A 20,132-nucleotide genomic window follows, 5' to 3' on the forward strand; every position below is an offset into this window, starting at 1 on the left:
ATCTTGTCGATGAATGATTCGTACTGGCAGCCTAACATGAAAGCGCATTATGAAGTATTTGTGAAACTTGTCAGCACTAAACTCACGCCGTATGAGGTTGCACCATGGTCAGCGTGCCAATACCAGCAGCAAGCTGGCAGGTCAAAAATATTTACTTTATTGTTAATCATTCAAAAGAAGCTTCCGGAAGTCTCAAAATTGTATCAATATTATGCTCCTTATCTTTCTTCTGAGTAAAATGGTTTGCTTAGCTGCTGCCAGCAATATTGGGACCGTTGTGGATACAGCAGCTGTTAAGCGACAAAGCATTAGGTCAGCATGGATTGCCGATTATTATTATATCGATTTGACATATACGCTATAAAGCAAGGTTTCGACGATCGTTGTTGGAGGTAATCGGCAACAGATTGGAAAAGCAAACTTCTAACCATCAGAATTGAATGGTGGAACGAATCGCATTATTGCATTGTAGAGGATATCTCTCGAAAGTTTTGCACGGAGAGACCAAGGGAGCGAGTTGCTCCCACTCATTAAGTTTGCGGTGAAGAGCACAGTACGCGCCTCTTTTGACTTATTCCACATTAATGTGCGATGAGGATAAATTTCAAATGCCCTTACCACCGCCAAATAGTTGCTTTGGTCTTTCAATGAGGTGATCAGATTTGAATCAGCCCAGCGAAACTTCAAGGTAAAATTAGTGGTTCCATATCAATAAGATTGAACGCCGTGCTTTGGGTTTGGGAGGCTATGGCTGAGAATCACGTCAACCAAAAGCAACACGGCGATGTCAGAGGAAGGTGGAACACACACACACACGAATATGTAGTGGGGAGAAAGCTTAATTACAATTAATTTACCTACATATGCATGTATGCGGCCTATGAGTCTTAGTTGCCACTGTGTTACGTCGGACTGGTCACGGTTGAGATGAAGGAGGGATTGAATAATACTATTCAAAAGAATGCGAACGCAAATAGCGCTCAATGTGGACTTACTACAGCCATATTACCGCCCCACTCCTACAAGCAAGACAGAAGTGAAGAGCTCTGTTGTAAATCGAAGCATCGTCTGTATCATACCCATAAGCTACGAAATCCTATGCTCCAAAGCAGCGACATGGTGCTGGACTGCAGTGTGATGGCGAAGTTCAGAAAGCAAACTCGAGATATTGCACATAGCAGTCTCGGACGCAAGATGTCACTATCGGGAATTGTTAAATGTCGTCACAACCAAGAAAAATCACGAGAGCTTGCCTCAGTAGGGTCGATCTTTTCAGGCAGCGCTGACAATATGAGCAGTTTACTTCACGTGGATGTTTGGGGGTTCCGCTGGGCCCACCAGGACTACACCAGCGATTGATGAAGTAAAAACCTCATTCTCAAAATGAAAGCGCGGGTGTCGTCCTGGTGCTGGGGGGTTTTACGACCTTATGCACACTCGGTTTATTTCCCTCAAAAAAGAGACAAAGTCGTTTGTCGCAGCCGGCTTTTTACAAGTGAGTGATGACCGACCTTGCGATAATTAATACCGTCGGTCTGTCGGCAGCAGAAAATTGAGGTGATGGATTCTCATATTGACGCCCGCATTTTGCTTTGTACTTTGCAAAATCATGCACGAGACAACGCTTTAGACTGTAGTCTGCCTTACTAAACTAACTTAGGCAGCTTTAAGGCGATTGAGACAGCGTCTTTTCCTCACCCAGGGCACGAACTGACTTCGGTATATTATAGGCCTTCTGCCAGCTTTGAATTCACAAATGGCATCACTAATGAAGGAATCAGATTTTACAAACCGCTGCAACTCAAAGGCAAATGGTACCTCAAAGAAGTGGAGATCTGCGTGTGTTCTTAAGAGATTCAAGTGAGCGACTTTCTCGTGCTCCTTTTGCTCTGGATGTAAGGAAAAGCCCACACTCACATACATATAGAATTTCTTACCAAAGCAGCGAGTGACCTCAAATGTGTAAAACCGTGGCCTCGGCGTCATCAGCGTTGATTTGATGTTGCAATAGAGCAAAATGAGCTCTTGAGCAAGTTTAGTTTGTTTCTAAGTAGCTTGACATCGTCTTGAGCTCCATGAGGAAGTATGGACACATTTCGCCGATGAAAAAGCACACGGAGTCCGAGAAACATTTAGCACGAAGGCTGAGCGCATATTGCAACTCTTTAGAAGCGACTAGGTCGTGTATGACCAGGTGAGGTCACAGGTGATAAGTACGAAGCAGGAAGTAACCGGGCCATTTTTATTAGAAAACGCCTCGGCAATCACATCGAGTTCTATCTCAGCGTGTCGATCGCAGCCACCCTTCTTACCAGAGGCTTGTTGAGCCACTGAAATGGTGCGCGAGAGCAAACTCTCAATGCTGGTAATCTCAAAAGAGCACGGTGGAGTGCATAAAGTGAAGTACAACCCCACGCTTAGTGTTCGCTCGAGGAGTGCTCACTTGTGACCGTTTTCTTTAAAGGCAAAATGAATGTGAGAGCCGCAGTGTTCCTCATCTAATTTGGAGCGTTTGCAACGGAGTGAGCCTGTTATTTCATGTATTAAGACCTTTCACAATTGGTACAATTAAAAAAACGGTGCAAATACACGAATTACACATTCAAGCCGGTGCAAGAAAGTAGCTGAATATCAAATTATTAAAAATTGATAAACGGTGGCTACTGGCTGAATGTTAGATAAAAGTAGTTTTTATAGGGAAGAGTAAATCTTATATATTTGTATTGTCTAAGCAGCACTAATATCAAATCTATGTACATTTAAAATTGGGCAGCACACTAACAGTGTTGTTTATCTTAAGGACCCTCAATTCAGTCCTGGTTATAGCACGGGAATCTAATCTATGTTTATTTGCGATACCGAAATTAAATGCTTACTTAACCAGAAAGCAAGGCGTCCCATTGCACTTTTACAAAAGAAATTGTCTACCAACAGCAAGCATTTGGAGAGGTAAGCATTCACCTCGTGGTAATTTAGCGATATCAACCTATAAATAATGACTGTACGTATACTTTACCAAAGCTGACCTGATTGACCGTAAGATGGGTGAGAGGACCCAGGTGCCGTCATCACTTAGTGCGTGTATTGAGTAAGGCACGATTCGGCACATTTACCCACACCAAAAGCCAGAAATATGGTATCTACAAGTACTGGCTTATTTAACCTTTATTGCTCTTGTCGCAAGAAATACGTTTTTACTTGCGGGGTCAGAAGTCTCTCGGAGCAACTTTCAAGACCTTATATTACTTTTGTCTTGAGAGGAAAGCCCACATGTAAGTGATCCGCATTGACAAGCAAATTTTGATAAAATTAAAAAAAAATACGCCTACCAAGTACATTGAAGCTTTCGCATGTGCTAACTGACGAGTTTGGCTCGCGGAGCAGGTGCTATCAAATCACACGCCTTCGTATATTTTCGATTGGAGGGGGGCGAAATGGTGTGCACAAATATTAACGTGGAGCTTACAGAACGCCTCATTCTTGAGTAGTTTCTATTGACCGGTAATGCATTTGGCCATATTTTTGAGTAAGGGCACAAGTATCAGGATAACCGTAATTGAGGGCACCTCGGCTGCATCGCGGGAATTAGCGAGCTTTTCGTTCATCCCATGATCCACCCCTCGCTGAGCGCCATGGCCTTAAGGAACAACGGCGTTGAGGCTTTTCGCTGTGGTGTATAATCACAAGCAGTTTGTGTTATAACAACCATGTCAGCTAGTCTTGATATGACGCAGCTGGGCGGATCGAGCAAGAAGTACTCACAGTATTTCCAACGGTCAAATGAAAACGTAGTATTTTACGAACAGCACCTAGCCATTACATTAAGGTGGGTGGATCTCTGTGGTACATATAATCTTCGATGTGCATAATGAGGACAGACGAATCCCTTATGCACCTGTGACTTTATTACATGATGTTATGAATGTCCTCTGTACCGGTCAGTTTACAAATCTATGCTAGTTATGAAACCGATATGTCTAAATCATTTTAAGTGGCGCGAGCTAGTCACTGCGCAGATAACTTTGTTCGAGGACTTCAATTTCAAAATTTTAAGGGTTCCCCTACGTTCAACCTTAGTGCACTCAGGTTTTTTAATCTTGAATCCCAGATTGTACCTCTGCATCTGTAGATCTTACATAATATAGTATCAAAGAGCTCTACTCGTGTTATTTGCGTTGTTTATGGAACCGTAATTTCGTTTCATATTCAGCTGCAATCTTATAATATTCTTATCAAATTTTCGACTCGAGCACATGCGAGCGTGTCGTGTTTAGGGATGTTTCGGATACCCTCTTATACCTGAAAACGCGTTGGTGTTCTTCCGTCGATTAAGTCAAGACTGTGCTTAGGGTGCTTGCAAGCGTGCGTGTACATTTCGAGACCCTTCTTCGATTATTGGAAGAAATGGAGGCACCGATGTGTCCGAAGCCTGGAAAGACTGTGTAATTCGCTGAATACGCTTTATGAATCAGGTAATGTCTCTAGTCATATGTACGTGCATTAACACATTTGGTACAATCGTATAAATCTAGTACAGTAAGATGATGGGTAATTCAAAGGATAAGCTTGTGCTATAAGTAGCCTGGTAATCGCAAGTGAAGAAATTTACATAGTTTCGTTTTGAGATAGAGCGTTTACATATCTGAACAGCATGATTTCTCAACAAATGTGCTCCTAATATAGCAGAGCTAAATGAAGCCTTATTATCATGGGTGCTCTCGATTTTGCTCCGGGAAGAAGCTTTAAACCCAAATTATGTGCGTATTGTGGCGCGGACTTTTGCGATCAAAATTTCAACTATGCAGAGAACTCGGCTAACCCTTTGAAATCAAGAGTAATGGTAGTCATTACCACGCTTAAGTTGTAAGTAAGTAAATATCCTAAAAAGGCGGACGGAGATGGTCAAGAACTGACCCCAACGAAAACAAGACTAGCTTAAATTGCTTGTAGCTTTCGTTATTCCCGACGGAAACAAAAACCCAACGGCTGGAGGACTGATAGTGGCAATTTCTTGCTTTGTGGATTCTAGTATGCGCTGGTAAGCCACATTTAGCAAAACCCCAGCCAAGCACCACTGGGAATATATAGTACCCACTTTGAGGCTGTTCTTGTTGAGTGTCCCGGCTTTTAAGAACCACGACAGAAGATCTTTTCCCTTAGGTGAGAGATGTTAAGATTACCATCACTTTGGCAGTACTTCAAACATGGAAATTGCGCGTCGCGATTGCTTCAACTTAAGAGGTCGTGCCTGGATAAAAACACTAACGTGTAAAAACAATATGTAATAACGACTTATGTCGCAGGTGATCGCACCGCCTAGTTAGTCGTACCGGGTACTTTCGAAGATCGAAAGCGGCCATCAAGTAATAATTGCAAATTCTGTCACGAGGTCAGAAAAGCTTATCGCCGCAACGGGATCATACCCCTTTACCCTCTATATGGGCGATCATGTTTGAGAGTGATTTTGAGCGGTGGTTCTTACCATAAGCTTCCGTGTCCACATCTTCTTTGTTAGAGAAGCGGTAGGCATTGCTATTAATGTGGTATACGAACCACGAGGGTTAGATGGTTTATGAATCGTAAAAAAAATCTATGGGTGAGCTGAGGAAGAGAGAGATATCCTAATTGCGGATCAGCTCTTCAATACTAGTATATAAATTATCTGCAGGAGTAAGAATTATCTGCGCCTTGAAAGCCCGAAGGCCGAGAGCTTCAAAATGACCGGGCTCCCATGAGACTGAGGACGACACCTCCCTCATCAAAAAAATAAAGTATTGGAAGGCACAGGGCACATACTGAAAAAAAAGCTGGGTTTCCTCGTACCCAGGAGAGATCTTGTTCATTGGAGCCTCGACCAAAAAAAGCGACTTTCACTTCGAAGTGTGGGGCTCATAAACTAGTGTTGTTGGTTGATGATAGCAACGTTAGGCTCTATTTGTCTGTGGAAAGTCGTGATAAATTGTGGGGCATCATGTAATTGCGTACTATTCGCAGCTGTTGAAGAAGCTGGAGGGCGCGCGAGGAACTATATATGCTAAACACTGGTAAGACCTCCGCCTCAAGTGGTGGTATTATTGACTAGCCTACGAACTTTGGCACAGTCCTTTGAATCCATACATATGGACGTCTTGTACATTACGCGTAAATGGTGGTATTATGGCCATTGTGAGCCTTTTAAGCTAGATTACATAGCCCGTTGCCATCAGGAAGGTATGGCATGTGCTTATGCAGCCGAGCCGTTTCTCGACAGTTTTTTTTTTCAACATGGCTGGCTGATAATCATTACATTAGGCAAGATTTTTTCTTTGCAGCAAAGCTAGGGCGGACATTATTGCTGGTGCTCATTATCAGATAAGAGAATCTAGTAGCTCACCTTAGCAAGATGTCAGAAGTTGGCAAAACACACACGAGGATTGTTTTTGAGCGATAAGGAATTTATTACTGCAATTAACCAACTTACACATGCAGTGTCTGCTGTACGTTCCGGATATATTGCAACTGTAATACATTAGACCGTTCATGAGCATAGCAACAAAGGAGCTGAGTTATATTTTCAAAAACTGGCGGTGATTGTGAGCTCATTCATTTCATACGAGTTTATGAAGTAATAATAACATCTCAGATGAAACGCGCTCGATTTATACCAGGCAGTATCACTATCAATCAAATGTTATACCGTTAGAAGTTTTAGCCTCAAAGCAGCTACGAGGCATTAAATCGCTGAGGGATGCCACAGGCAATTGGGCGAGGCAAAAATCACAAAGCGAGTCTGAGATCTGCCATATCAAACTTACAGGCGCACGCAAGCCATGCGTAAAGTATTAATGTACCACGACAAACAAATGCTCGCAGCTGGACCAAATTTATCACTTTCGTTCATTTCTCCGTGGGACCAGAAAGTCCGCGCTCACTGGTGCGTAAGATCTCTGCGCCAGCGCTGCAAGTAACTTCGAGCTATTCTAGACCGTAATTCTAGCCTAGTGAGAGATAACAAGAATCTCGCAATTGCAGTCGATCATTCTAGGTCAATCTTATCAGTTCCTGGGAACCTAGAACTTCGTGATAAGTTCCTTGGGGAGGGCCTGGCTCGCGCCACTCACTTTGGTTGATAAAGACACATCTGTCTTATCATCGATGAAGAATTCGTAAGTAGAAACTATCATTTTGCATTGATTAGTATAAATTACATTCAAGACATCATCCAAGATGTCAGAAATTTGTCGTACTGGAATTTTTTGTTTTATCTTCCCACAATTTACATAGAAGATGTAGAACAACACAGAAAACACCTTGACGTAATAACTAGGTGCTACTCAAAGGATCCTATGTACTTTCTTACCCTTTTGAAGGAAATTGTTATTTTTTACTACCTAGCTTACTGCCTAGATGCATCTAATTGTGACCGATTGGCATTTTCACACCCGATCGGTGCAGCCTTCGGCACGTCGAGTGGCTCGGTAACCTTCTCCGGGAAGACCACCGGCACACTATCGCTTGGCACCGGAGGACAAAAATTTCAAGGAGAGCATACTAGAATCAACGATCCAATGGCTTCTAAAGAAGAGCGGTGCCAAAAACTTCTTGCTCGATTCTCACCGCGTGTCGATGCAAAGACATGCATGTGTGTGGATCCCAGCTGCGCATTTATTCAGCTCAGCATGACATAGACGAAGCAAAGTATCCTTCAATACCACGTTATCAACCGGAACTTCGCCGCAAGAAATTAAATTTAAGTTCGTAACTTTGTCCGCATCCATCATCAGAAAAACTTGGTTTGCATGTCCGTTGGAGCTCCTCGACGTCTTTGGGGTGTCACGCTCAAGGAATGTGGAACTATTGTCATCATAGGGAAGTATTTGCTCTTGGACAAAGTTTACTTTGTTGATTCACAACGGCTTCCGTAGCATATTTATACTGTGTATATACAACTGGTTTGTTTATCCAACGCTTGGCCTGTGCTCATCTCAGCGACACATTACACGGCCTGCAAAGGTCACAAGCCTGCGCTGTGTACTTTAATGTAGTTACATACCCAAGTATGTGGAGGGGGGGCGATGCATTCGTCAATTGGTGTATCAAAGCAAGTGGATCATTCAGCTGGCTCCAAGACCCGGGATTCTCGTCCGTCGCAGTACTATCGGCTGTTTCACTGAGATCGATTCTTGGTTTATTGGTTCCATCGTCGTCGGGTATGCCATGCGGTCTCACAACAGTTTTGGTGTCATTTCCAACGACCCACCGCGCCCTGTCTGCATCGATCGCTGCCTCAAGCAGTGATTTCTCGTGCCGTGTTTGCTGTGAACCTGAATAAAAGTAGAACAGCACTCACAATATACTTAATCACACTGGGGTCAAGTAAATCGAGCAAAGATCAGCCTCTTTACGTGACCTGTCGATCAATTTTCAAGATCCATCCGTATTGATCTATCGGTCTTTCCCAACTATGATGAAGATTAAGCTGCACAATCAGCATTCGACGGTAACGAGTAATCATTGCCAAAATTCAATTCGGTATTGGTTACTCGTTACCATCGAATGTTGATTTGGGTGTTGGTGAATCGGAAGAGCGTGAAAAGTTCCACAATTTTACAACCCACGCGGCTTTAGCTCCAATGTCTTTCTTCCGCGCACTAAAACATATACGACGAATGTCAAACAATATTAGATAAGTTAATACTGAGCAGCTCGACGGCATAGTGGCCGGAATCATAGCAACGGATTTGCCCAACTTGTCATCACATCAAGATGTGTAACCGACTAACTAAGTCTAATCTGCGTTCTTTGGACATCTTCTTAATCCGACTTCAACGGCAGCACAAATTATGCTAGATCCTGCGATCTATCTGTGAAACGCCTGTTTCGACTGGACAACCGATATCTTTCTTTTTATGGTTCAGCTCTCGTTTTGGCGACGAGTTGCCTCATTTGTTTTGATGCGTTATTAGAAGCAATTTATAGGCCTGTTATGCACATTGAGTGGCATTTTCTTGATGTTTTTGCAGCGGATGTATATTTCAATCCGCTTGAAGTACAAGCGTCGTCGCCATAGCTGTTGAGATGCTCCATATGTGCTATGTAGCGTTTTTTATGTGCATCGCACATGCAGATGTGATTGGACATCTTCACGACCTCGATACCTCATCTCCACATAATTATCAGCGTTCAAGGTATCTTAGTGATCTAGGGTTATATCCTACGGCTGAAAAAAATGCGCTATCAAGTTTGATACACTCCCAATGTCAAACAAGTTATGGCCTTCCATCAAATTTCGCCCAACGTGAATGTTGCGATGAGTATCTCTATCACCATGTATGTTCGACCCTTCTCACCGAATCAGTTTATTACATGTCGAAAGATAAAGTTAACAAAGAAGATGCTACGCAAAACAGCGGGCACTTTATGCATGTACCATACTTTGAAGTATGCTACTCTTGATCTGATTCACGTCTCCTACTTTTGAACGGGCGAAATGTAGCGGGACTTGTCCTTTCGTTCTTCTGACAACATTGTTATCTTTACGACTGACAACTACAAAACAAATTATGTGTACGTTATTTACAAATTTCTCCATCTTTTGAAGTTTGAATTGGTATACCTACACGTAGCGTGTCGACCTGATAAGTCCATTTTTCGTGAAGATTTCTGAAGCTCCATCTTTTTTGCTTTCTGAGATGAGCTGCGAACTGGATATGGTTAGAATATATGACAAGTTGTTGACAACTTCAAGATCACTTCAGATGATTTTTGGGACGAAAAAGCAGTCAACCTGCTTAATGTTTGCTTATAAAATCGGGTTTTATTCGAAGCCTGGCATTTCAAAACCCAGAGCCACGGGTATACACAGGTCATTCGCGTTAAAGTCAGTATAATTATTGTTTTGTATCGTATACTTCTATCCAGATAGCTTGGTATAGGCGCAACACGTTCGTGATCGCACGTGGCATAAAGAAGTCGACATACCCGTCAGAGTGTGTCGTGTATCAAAGCATATCCAACGCTGTTGACGTTAGATTTGGAAACGCCCAACTTATCTCCTGAGGGTCTCAGATATTGAATAGTATTTGGTGACTTCGGTTCAAACACTTGCTAATCATCTCAATTTTTTGCCATATTTAAATCCTCGATATCTTCTTGATAAGCGTAAAAGGGTAGACTGAATATACCTTCGACGGCGCAGACAGGAATCTAGTCAGGCAGACGAACGAAAGACCGTCGCAAAGATTAGCGCAGTAAGCGCAGTATCTGACTTGGTCAATGTTACTCCTACATAATTGAGCAGAAATTCGTCAAAACAAGTTAGGATGGATCATAAATCTTACTGTGATGATATTAGCGCACAGAATGAGTGTATATAGCTGGCCGCAGACTTTCACCCAAGTGAGGGCGCGACCATTTTTTTCTTCGTGCGCCACAGTCAGAATCCCTTAGGTTGCCAGTTTTGGAGTTAACAAATGCTAATGGAACGGTCACAGATGTTCCGTAAGTGGTTGCTGCTCAACACCGTCAATATTGGGGCCGAATATCCCAGTTCACGTCGGTCGACTAGCTAGACTAAAGCTCTTCAATTTACCAGCATCTTTGATTTGCTACATTGCTGAAACAAACACAGCCCCGGGTGTCTGTAGAACGACAAGCTATTATAGAAGTCTTAAACACAGCAAATCGTACTTATTGTTCGATGATGGCCTCACAAATTGTAATTTCGCAGGCCCAGATGGGTCACGAATTCAAAACTCCAATCCAAACATGACTATGTGTGCACGCATACATGAAGGGATATAAAGCTGTCAGTCGGATACGGTGAAAATGACAACGATGTAAATAATGGCTCACATATCCTTGCTTTACAATTATAATTAAATCACTTTACCCTGTACCTATTATATAGACCACTCCCAGGGCCAAAAGTCTTACAGTTGCGATTCCGAGCGGGATACTCTGGGCATGGCTGGTGATACCCCGTGGGCTTGCAAATGCACCAGCAACATTTAATCGTCGTGTGATACCATCGGACGTATACAGAGATATATTTCGATGATATCTTCGTCCACAGTCGTGCGGGGCACGGACGGACAGCTGAGGATAGCCACATCTTTCATTTGCGAGTGGTGCTCGAGTGCATGCGCACGAATAAAAAGCTGTATGCTAATGCCGATAAGTGCATCTTCAGCGCGGAAGAGTGCTTCATTGGGAAGCGTGGCCTTCGAGCGCATCCCGCTAAGGTCAAGGCCATTGTGGACTGGTCAGTTCCAAAGAACCAAAAGACTTGCGTAAGTGGCTTGGCGTCGCCAACTACTTGCATAAGTATAGCGCAAATTATGCGGAAATGGCACGTTCATTGTCTTATCTTCTTAAGAAAGATAATGGAATGACATCGGGAGGTTTTTGACAGGTTCAAAGACAGCCTCCTTTGTGCACCAATACTGGCGTTGCCAGACCCCGATCGTCTTTTGAGTGTCGTCTGTGACGCTTCGGACCTTGCCATTGGCTGTCCACCGCGTCGAATGGCGAAATCGGTTGATCGCGTTCGAGTCTCGCCAGCTTAAGGCTGCGGAGAGGAACTACGCAGTCCACGACAAGGAATTACGTGCGATAAAGTGTACACTTATCAAGTTTAGGGTGCAGCTGCTTGGCTCAAAGCCGTTTGTGATCTACACAGATCATGCGTCCTTACGCACTGCGACTCAGTCGCCTCACCTCTCGCAGAATATAACTTTGAGATGAAGCATAAGCCAGGAAAGCAGGATGCTTTGGCTGATGTGTTGTCACGCAGACCGGATTATGACCACTTCGGCAAGATTGCCTAGACGCCGTGGACACTTATGATCTGAAGGATTATGACACTTCGCTTCGTCGTGCGCCCCGCGCTCTCGGCAGTAGCTTGGGAAGCCGGACGGCCATGAGCTGAGCTCAAACTAAGGCCTCGAGCTGCTGTGGTCGTAGTCTCAGCCGTGTGAGAACCCACAGAGCTCGTGGGAGTGTGATGGATTATTCCATGTGTCGCAGGGCGACAATAAGCAGGAAGTTGGCGTTGCGCCGTGAGTCTGGCAAACTCAAATCGAAAATGGCATTCTACGCGTACTTCCACGTCCTTGTAGCTCCACTGTAAGTGAAACACCGGGAAAGTTTCTGGTGCCGATGCACCCATCGCTCAAAGAGCTGATCATCATCTGTAGCGGGTTCACCAGGGGCGAGCACCACAGGAATAGTCCGCATTGCGGGTACAGCAGCGCTTGAGCTCAAAATCGAGCGCGGTGTTTATCCATTGGGATTCTTTGAGGGACCAAGAAGCGGGCTCGGAGAGGTTCCGCTTGTCAAGCTCAGTTGTGTAATGGCCGGGGGCGACTACGTAGGCGCCTAACGATCGAGTGATCGCGTTCGCTTCAGTAGCGGGATTCACCGAGCGGAAGCCGTATTCCACACGAGGGTGTAGGATCGAATGCGGATACGAGCGCATGAGAGCCGCGCTGTAGATAGGCTCTAACTACTGCTCCTGTGCCTCGTTGAGGCGATCGGTAATGATACCACTTCCTCTGGAAGTCGAGAGGTTGGGGAACGGACACGGTGTCCGCAAGGTTCGAGCTAAGCTCACGCCGCGCCTTTGGCGTACCCCATCCTCCTCGTCGTCCTATGCTGGGAAAGGAGTATTTGACTCATGTTCGACTTCCTTCGAATCCTTGACGAGGATTCCGTCGCCCGGGGCGGGCGCGGTGTGTGGCGCTCGGTTGCAGAGGGCTTGGTATATGCTTTCCGTGACGTACTGTCCAGAGATGCACCCTGTTCAGAAGAAGATGGGCTCGACCCGCGTGCGCTCTTGCTAACAGCTAGAGCTTTAAATCGTAAACGGTTTAAAGTCGTCCTTAAAGAACGTTTATGTGTCTCAGACACGCGACCTTCGTATGAGGCGACCGTCAAATGTGAATTGGGGATATTCACAATTCTAATGGGGGAGTGTAACGGGGTTACACGTGCCCTTGTATGAAAGGGTGGGTAAGACAAGATTGTGTGAACGTACAAAGGTGTGGACTACACAATTCGGTGTGAGTACACAATGGTATGGCTACACCGTAACAAGAAGCCACTACGTGGCGGGACTGCCAGTTGTTATGCATATTAATTCGGTTTTAATTAGGTATTACAATATTAATTGGTATTTCTATATGAATCAGGAAAACCTAGGGTTTTAAATATAGGCGGCTCTGCCGCAGATAGAAAAATTAAATACAGTTTCAATTTTAAACGGAAGAGTTCATTTGCCTTTGCTAAGGTATCAAGTACTCTTGGAAGTAGCGGGTTGCAATCTGCTACACTCGTCCTCGTTCTTGTAAAGAATGTAAGGTTGATGACCTTAGCTTAGGTCATCTAAGCAAAGAGCTACGGCAGCCCCGCTACATGCTTGTTGTAGTACCTCTTGGCCGTACAACCTTAGTTGGGGCCTAGCAGGTCAGTCTTCACATCTTCAGATCATTTGAAACCACATACGTGTCGCATGCGCTGAATCAGTCGCATGCATGTTCGATCCGAGTCCAGGAAATCAAAAGTCAATTCTCGTTACAGCTTCGCTCCATCACACTTGTGGATCTTGAGTCTGTACTGACCCTCATCCGGTACATGTATCGTTTGCTGTGCGACCGGTTCGATTCATCGCGCATAGTCTGCTGGTGTCCAATACTGTGATGCACTAAGCTGGGGCTGCCGTGGGACCTCGCCGTGTGGAGTCCGCCATTCTGATTGTGCCGCTTGTCTTCTGTTCTGCGTCCATACTGTGCGTATGCTGCACGTATGCTCGTCATCAGTCATCCCTTTGGCGCATGGTGAATTGCCTAGCGCATCGATGTGCACAGGTGTAGTGCCGAGACGCTATCGAGTGCAAAATGAAAATTCCAGATTTGATTATCCTAAGCATGCGCTCGTCCTCGTCTTGCTCCACGTACGAACCTTCCGTCTGCGTCATCCTTGCTTGGAGGTCGAGGAGAGTAGCGAGAATCCTGGTATGAGAGTTGTCACCCCTTTCGTGAGTGGTCAACATGCCTTCCACAACTACTGGAGGTGCTGCGGCCCTTTCGTGGCCTGCGTCAAGGCTGACTTGAGTCTGTGCACTCGGCGCGTCGTTAAAGTCAATTGTTGGGCTCCTAACCTGTTGAACTGATGTCGTGCGCAGTAGATGGCTAATTTGAAAGTGATTGTATTAAGGTCCTTAGTTCGCTTTTCCGCCAAGCCTTTTCTATCGATGGAGATTTAATGTAGTTGAAGTCTTACTTCAAAACACAATACAGCCTTTGACCTTGGGTAAGTTTTGGGTAATAGTGTGTTTGATTTCAAGTATTTACTCTTAAAAACGTCTTGCTGTGCTATAATCTTTGGTGACCTGTTCATGAAAATCTCTTTTAAGCCGTTTTTGGTATTGTGGCTTGCTACTTTTGTCATGAATGGTATGAATTCGTTTACTTTTCTCGCTTTTTAAATAAAATTTTATAAAACACTCGAAGAATATGCTTAGTATGGAGCGAATTATAGGATGCAATTAATTAAATAGCTGTACGTAAGAAAAACGGTGGGTTCACTGTTGACCTGATTTTTCTTGGTCTAGCCAATCGCAGCAGTTCATTACGAAAATTGCGTGCTATATCTCCACCGGCTATAAAGATATCATGGTGCTGCCTGTAAAGAAGATGCTTGCGTTCACGCTGTGTGTGTCAACGTTTGCCGCGCTGGATGTGGCGCAAATTCTGGCGCTACAGACCCATTCACACCGCACACTTGAAGGAATTCACCATAGGACCCAGTATGCGCCGAAGGTGGTGAAGCAGCCAAAAGATACGCCTGAGCAGGAGGAAGAGAGCGAATCGTCTGATTCATGTGACTCACACGATATACAAGAATCAGGATCACTCGACGTTAATTTACTTGTCTCGGATGAGCTGGAACTTACCAGCGCTCAGGATGTGGACCTTGATGTTGACGGTGGTGCTAAACTAGACATTATCTTGACCGACGGTGAGGTTCTCGACTACGATGGTAATGGTGAGCAAACAATCGATTTATCGTCATCGTGTAGTCTCGACTTCTCTGCTGACGCCAGTCTCGATGCAATGCATGAGATGAACACGGAGTTGGATCTAGCGGATGGTAATGTTGATCTGGAACTAAACGATGATGAAGAGTATACCCAGGATCTTGAGTTTAACCATAATGAGATTATAGACGAGATCATCGATGTTCCAGAGGGTGCCAAGTCTATCCATTTGCGTGTGCATAATGGCAATGTGGACCTTGACATTATTAAGGAAGCTGTACAGCCGACTAGAAGCGAAGCTCATCCTAAGCAGAAGGTTGCGGGATCTACAGAAAAAGAGCCAAAAAAGAAGGAAAAGAAGGAGCACAAGAAAGTTGGGACGACCACTGCCACCCCTACGAAGGAGACGTCCCCGACGGAGGAGATTTCGGTATCCTACGCCGCTGAGGCCAAAGAGTGGATCGGTAAGAATGCTGTCAACTACGCCATCATGGGTAGCATCATTGGTGCTGCTGTGGGCATCGTCGGTATCGCCGGTATAGCAATTGTCAAGCGTCGCAAGCGTTCGTCCGACTCAGCAGAAGACGCGCCAGCCGACATTGATGCTGAGGTCGAACTAGGCGAGTCAGATTTGGAAAGCGATTCTTACAGTGACGAAGACGTCAAGGCCAGTCCAGCGGCACTCACGGAGGAGAGTGCTGAAGAAGAAGGAGCTGAAGAGAAGAAATCTAGCGTTGTGGAAGGATCTGTGTAAGTAAGTGATATTCGGAACGCTAACTTTTCTCAGTAAACAATAGCAGATGACGGATGGTTGCATGAAAGCGAGTTACGATCGTAGCTCCGTGTTATTCGATGGCTAGGTGACGCCTTTAGCTTAGGAAGATCTCGTAATTATATCTTTTAAATTGTAGCAAAGGCTTTTCAAAGAATAAAAACAGTACCTGTACAGTGATGAATTTGCTCCATGAAAACAACGAATGTTTGTAAGATTTATTATGTGATCTAAGAGTGAGTAGTTTATCAGTCGCGGCAAGAAGTAGTCTATTTGACGTGCTCAACAGCAACAGTGCACCCTATTCAGCTGCTAGAAAAGTCAACATCTTGCCGTTACAGTTTTAACCATGCAATATACCTACAAATCTTGATTTGCAGGAATTTAATATAGATGCAGCGCTCTGTCGCAAGGATTCGGACCATCAATAAAAAAGTTGCTAGTTTGTCAAAAAAGATCCTTACTATTGGTCTTATATATTGAAAGAATTTATACAAAAAGCTATACTAAGAGTCTGTGGCGGACACCTGGCCTTTCACAAATCGAAACACCGTTTCACTACTGAACGACAAAAAATTGTTCGGTAAGCTAAAATCTATCCTTCCATATATTTACGATAAAAAAAGGGTTAAATAAATTTTTATCTCCATACAGTTCTTTGCATGATTTTGCATTGTTGCTAAACATCTGATAACATCCTATAATCTACATTCGCCTGATAGGTATAACTTGATACTGTTTCTAGCCTTGTTGCATTTTACACCTTATTTTATCCTGTATCAGGTTGTTATATTGCCAAAAAAATGCTACTAGGTAAGTATGACAAAACTAATCAGAAAGATTACCGCGACATATTAGTTATCCCGCAGCTAATTTCTTTGTCGTCAAGATTGACATTTTTTGTTTTTGCGCTTCTTGTGTTTCCGACGCTTGCGGTTCTCCCTTTGGGTAACAGACAAAAGCTTGCGTTTTTTATCCGCTTGGAATATTTCACGTTTTGCCAAACTTAGATTTTGTGATAAAAAAGTCTCACTTGATGGAAATTCTGATCTTCTGTTCTTCATAATTCTTTCTCTCGCTTCGTCATCACCATTGACTCGATCCCTCCGTTCAAAGTATGCGACAAAGAAACCATTTGTAAAGTCTTCAAGTCCATTTGCACGCACAAGAGCCTTGGCCTCCTCAGCCGACAAACCTGCAACTTCAAGACCTCGACGAGGCCATGAAGTAAGGGCAGGCTTTAATACAAATGGACGTACTGCACAAATGTTCTCCTCTGACTTCAATGCTGCAGCAACGACTTCCTCATTCTCTTTCTGAAAAACCGAACAGGTCGAATACACGACACGTTCTACCTGCGGAAACGAAAACGCCTTGCGCAATGCCTTTAGTTGAAAATCTGCAAGAGTTTCAAGACGTTTAGCTGTCTTTTTCTCGAATACGGTATCTACGTTTTCTTCCAGCGCTGTATTACGTGAGCTAGCAATGTCTAGCAAGTGATCCAGACGGTTTGTCATGCCTGAGCCAGAACAAGACGGATCTAACAAAATGCTGCGCACGTTGCGGTACATCTCGTGGTCTACCGACACCTCCAGAAAGCTCTGAAGCTCAGCTTGAACCCGAGCACTAGCACCTGCCAGCTCCATACGACGCTTCAGAAGTGCAAGTCGTTTAGGGGATCGGTCGAACGCAAAAACTCTCCGCTGAAGTTTAGTGTCATTAATTCCGTCTTCGTCTTGTTGCTGCAACAGCATAGCAAGATGACTCGTCTTATTGCCAGGCGCGGCGCAAGCGTCTATCACATCGCCCTGCTTGCCTTCGCTATCTACATGCTCTCCATGCAGCACAAAAGCGGGGAAGCAGCTGGCCTTATCCTGCAACACGAGTTTACCGCTCTTGACCATAGCATGCTCGTGTAGCTCCGTGCCAGATGGTAGCACCAGCAGATCGCGCACGTTTCGGTCTGGTTTGACGTCGTACTCGCGCTTAAATACATCAACCTCTTCACTTGAGGCCAGCAAAGTATTAACGCGCACGTAACGAGGCAAGGCTAAGTGGTGCTGGCGATTTTCGGGAGGCAAAAGTGCCTCGTTAGACGTCACCTTGTGCTTAATCTTCAGTCTTGCTAGCGCCGCGCGTAAACTTGTCTGGTGCTGTAGAAGCGCTTTCTTAACGAAGCCACCACCCTGAATGATTTTCCGACCAAATAAGAGGTCGTACAGGGCTACAAAAATGAGCGAAGAGGTCTCCTTTGAAATTTTGCGCATTTTGAGCGCCTTGTGGCACTCCGGCACGACTGCCAGCAGTTCACATAGCAGCGGTTTGTATCGCAGCGTTTCACATACCAGCGCAAATGAGCTACGCTTATGTAGTGTAGACTCGTCGTAAGCTAGGCTCTTGAGTCCACCTTGACGCAGCTCTAGTTTGTATAGCAGCGACGCCGCCTCCTTATAAAGCTCGCTCATTCAACGGAGATTTGTTTTTTAGTGATAATCCATTTTTCAGTGGTTTAAGAAAAAAAATTGGCTTTGCAGAAAATATATAGAGGAATAGAGCAATTGGAATGTATTTTTATCAGGCTAATCTTTGCTTGACAATCAATTGATGCGCATCTGAAAGAATAAATTCAACAAGTGCGGCGCTAGCGGAGCAGCTAGTGCCAGCAACGTACGTGCGCCAGGATCTTGATGCGTTTAGATCACGTGAGAAGCAGGTGACAATGCTGCTGGCCCAGCGTCTTCTTCCTGACGAAGGTTGGGATGATGCCAGTGTGGAGCTACTCCTGCATACGCTTTCATCAATGGACAGCAATAATTTCAGAGGACGCGCTGGTACAGGCGAGCGCGAAGGACGTGTATTCTCCTCACTGGTTGCTCGTCGTCACTATTACCTCGCACATGGTGTGGATCGATCCGGTGATGTAGCAGCAGTGCAACCTAAAGCCGCCGGGTCCTCACTCATGGTTCAGCTAGCTAATGCTTTGGCTAAGGATGTACTGCCCCTCGCAGGCATGCGAGCGGTGCAGGCTGCGCTTATATTACCTGTTGCGACCGGAATGTCGCTCACGTTGGTACTGCTGCATTTAAAGGAGTCAAAATCCGACGCACGTTACGTCATCTGGCCTCGAATCGACCAAAAGTCCTTTTTTTAAGTCCGACTTAGAGGCTGGATTGATACCATTAGTATTGGCGAATGTCTTGGTTGGGTTCGAAGATACCGGCTCTGGTGGATACTTAAATACAGATTTGGCGGGTATGGCAGCAATGATGGATGGATCAGTACGGGAATGACAGTATATTGGCTGTGAGGAGTACCTCGAGTTGTTTTGCTCCGAGAGCGTATGATAGTGTGAAAAGATATTGCCGAACTATGTCAAAAACGAAATATTGGTAAAATGCAAGCATTGCAGATACACATGACTAAATTAGTGGCTGTTGGTGTAGCACATGTAATCAATAATGCGTACGGTGTCCAGGCATCCAAATGTGTTCACGAAATTGAATTGGCTATGAGATCTGGACGTGTGGATGCTGTGGTGCAGATTCTCGATAAGACTTCTTGGTGCCCGTAGGTGGAGCTATTGTCTGTTCGGCATTCCGTAATTTTGTTGAGGATGTGGCAAAGGTTTATTTATCCTGGCCGTGCTAGCTCCACTCCCACTCTTGACTTTTTCATCACAATACTCCAAATGGTGTGGATACCATGCATAACGGCGAGCTTTTTACTTGTACTGACATGGTCTACTACTGCAGGGAAATCGAAGACTACTTAACGAACGTAAACAAGTAGCAGGCTACATGCGCATGAAGCTCAATGCGGTAGCCATGGAGGAGGGCGAGCGTGTACTGCACGTCTTAAGCAACGAAGTACAGATGCAAAAGTCTCTATGATTGTATTGCAAGATTATGTCATAACTTTATAGCAACGTGGTATGCCAGATCTCCTTTGCGATGACACTTACGACTTTATGTCCGAATGTGACAAATATGCAAGAAGTATCGCGACAGCTTACATCACTCCGATTCATGCTCTTTTTATAAGGGTATTCTGGCGCAAGTTAAGGTGATAAGGAGATGCAGAGACGTTTTGCTGTCATCTGATTGCGATTTGCACCAACTTGCCGCCTTAACTAGGATCGTTTCCTGTCTCGATCGCAAAGATATTGCTGGATACAAATTTGACTCGTATGGTGCGCATTTCGACGGTTTTCCTGTTCCGTACGTCACTTTTGCTTGTACGTTAGGCATGGAGCAATATGAAGTGGACGTATTTGCCATTAAGCTGCGAAAGACCTTACAAGAACGGCGAGCAAGGAAGTGCTGACTGTTGCCGAATCAAACGCCT

General features: G+C 44.7%; 5 protein-coding genes across 5 annotated transcripts; 3 read left to right on the forward strand and 2 right to left on the reverse strand.

Annotated features, from left to right (window-relative positions):
- Positions 1-5,931: 5,931 nt before the first annotated feature.
- Positions 5,932-6,164, reverse strand: PHALS_09536 (uncharacterized protein; the record flags this gene model as incomplete). Its single annotated transcript, XM_024723915.1, has 2 exons — positions 5,932-6,025; positions 6,088-6,164. 2 exons carry the CDS (start codon positions 6,162-6,164, stop codon positions 5,932-5,934), a joined length of 171 nt encoding a protein of 56 aa, XP_024571783.1.
- Positions 6,165-7,325: 1,161 nt separating this feature from the next.
- On the forward strand, positions 7,326-7,667 carry PHALS_09537 (uncharacterized protein; the record flags this gene model as incomplete). Its single annotated transcript, XM_024723926.1, has 1 exon — positions 7,326-7,667. One exon carries the CDS (start codon positions 7,326-7,328, stop codon positions 7,665-7,667), a length of 342 nt encoding a protein of 113 aa, XP_024571784.1.
- Positions 7,668-14,651: 6,984 nt separating this feature from the next.
- PHALS_09538 (RxLR-like protein) lies at positions 14,652-15,770 on the forward strand (the record flags this gene model as incomplete). The annotated part of the gene is made up of 1 exon (XM_024723937.1): positions 14,652-15,770. The coding sequence occupies one exon, from the start codon at positions 14,652-14,654 to the stop codon at positions 15,768-15,770; it is 1,119 nt and encodes a 372-aa protein (XP_024571785.1).
- A 902-nt stretch (positions 15,771-16,672) lies between these two features.
- On the reverse strand, positions 16,673-18,253 carry PHALS_09539 (Proliferation-associated nucleolar protein (NOL1); the record flags this gene model as incomplete). The annotated part of the gene is made up of 1 exon (XM_024723948.1): positions 16,673-18,253. The coding sequence occupies one exon, from the start codon at positions 18,251-18,253 to the stop codon at positions 16,673-16,675; it is 1,581 nt and encodes a 526-aa protein (XP_024571786.1).
- Positions 18,254-18,507: 254 nt separating this feature from the next.
- PHALS_09540 (o-phosphoseryl-trna selenium transferase) lies at positions 18,508-19,828 on the forward strand (the record flags this gene model as incomplete). Its single annotated transcript, XM_024723959.1, has 6 exons — positions 18,508-18,858; positions 18,941-19,066; positions 19,198-19,355; positions 19,437-19,479; positions 19,541-19,654; positions 19,727-19,828. The coding sequence occupies 6 exons, from the start codon at positions 18,508-18,510 to the stop codon at positions 19,826-19,828; spliced, it is 894 nt and encodes a 297-aa protein (XP_024571787.1).
- Positions 19,829-20,132: the final 304 nt, after the last annotated feature.

The sequence above is a fragment of the Plasmopara halstedii genome (genome assembly GCF_900000015.1).
Source record: "Plasmopara halstedii genome assembly, contig: Scaffold_42, whole genome shotgun sequence".
Taxonomy (NCBI): domain Eukaryota; phylum Oomycota; class Peronosporomycetes; order Peronosporales; family Peronosporaceae; genus Plasmopara; species Plasmopara halstedii.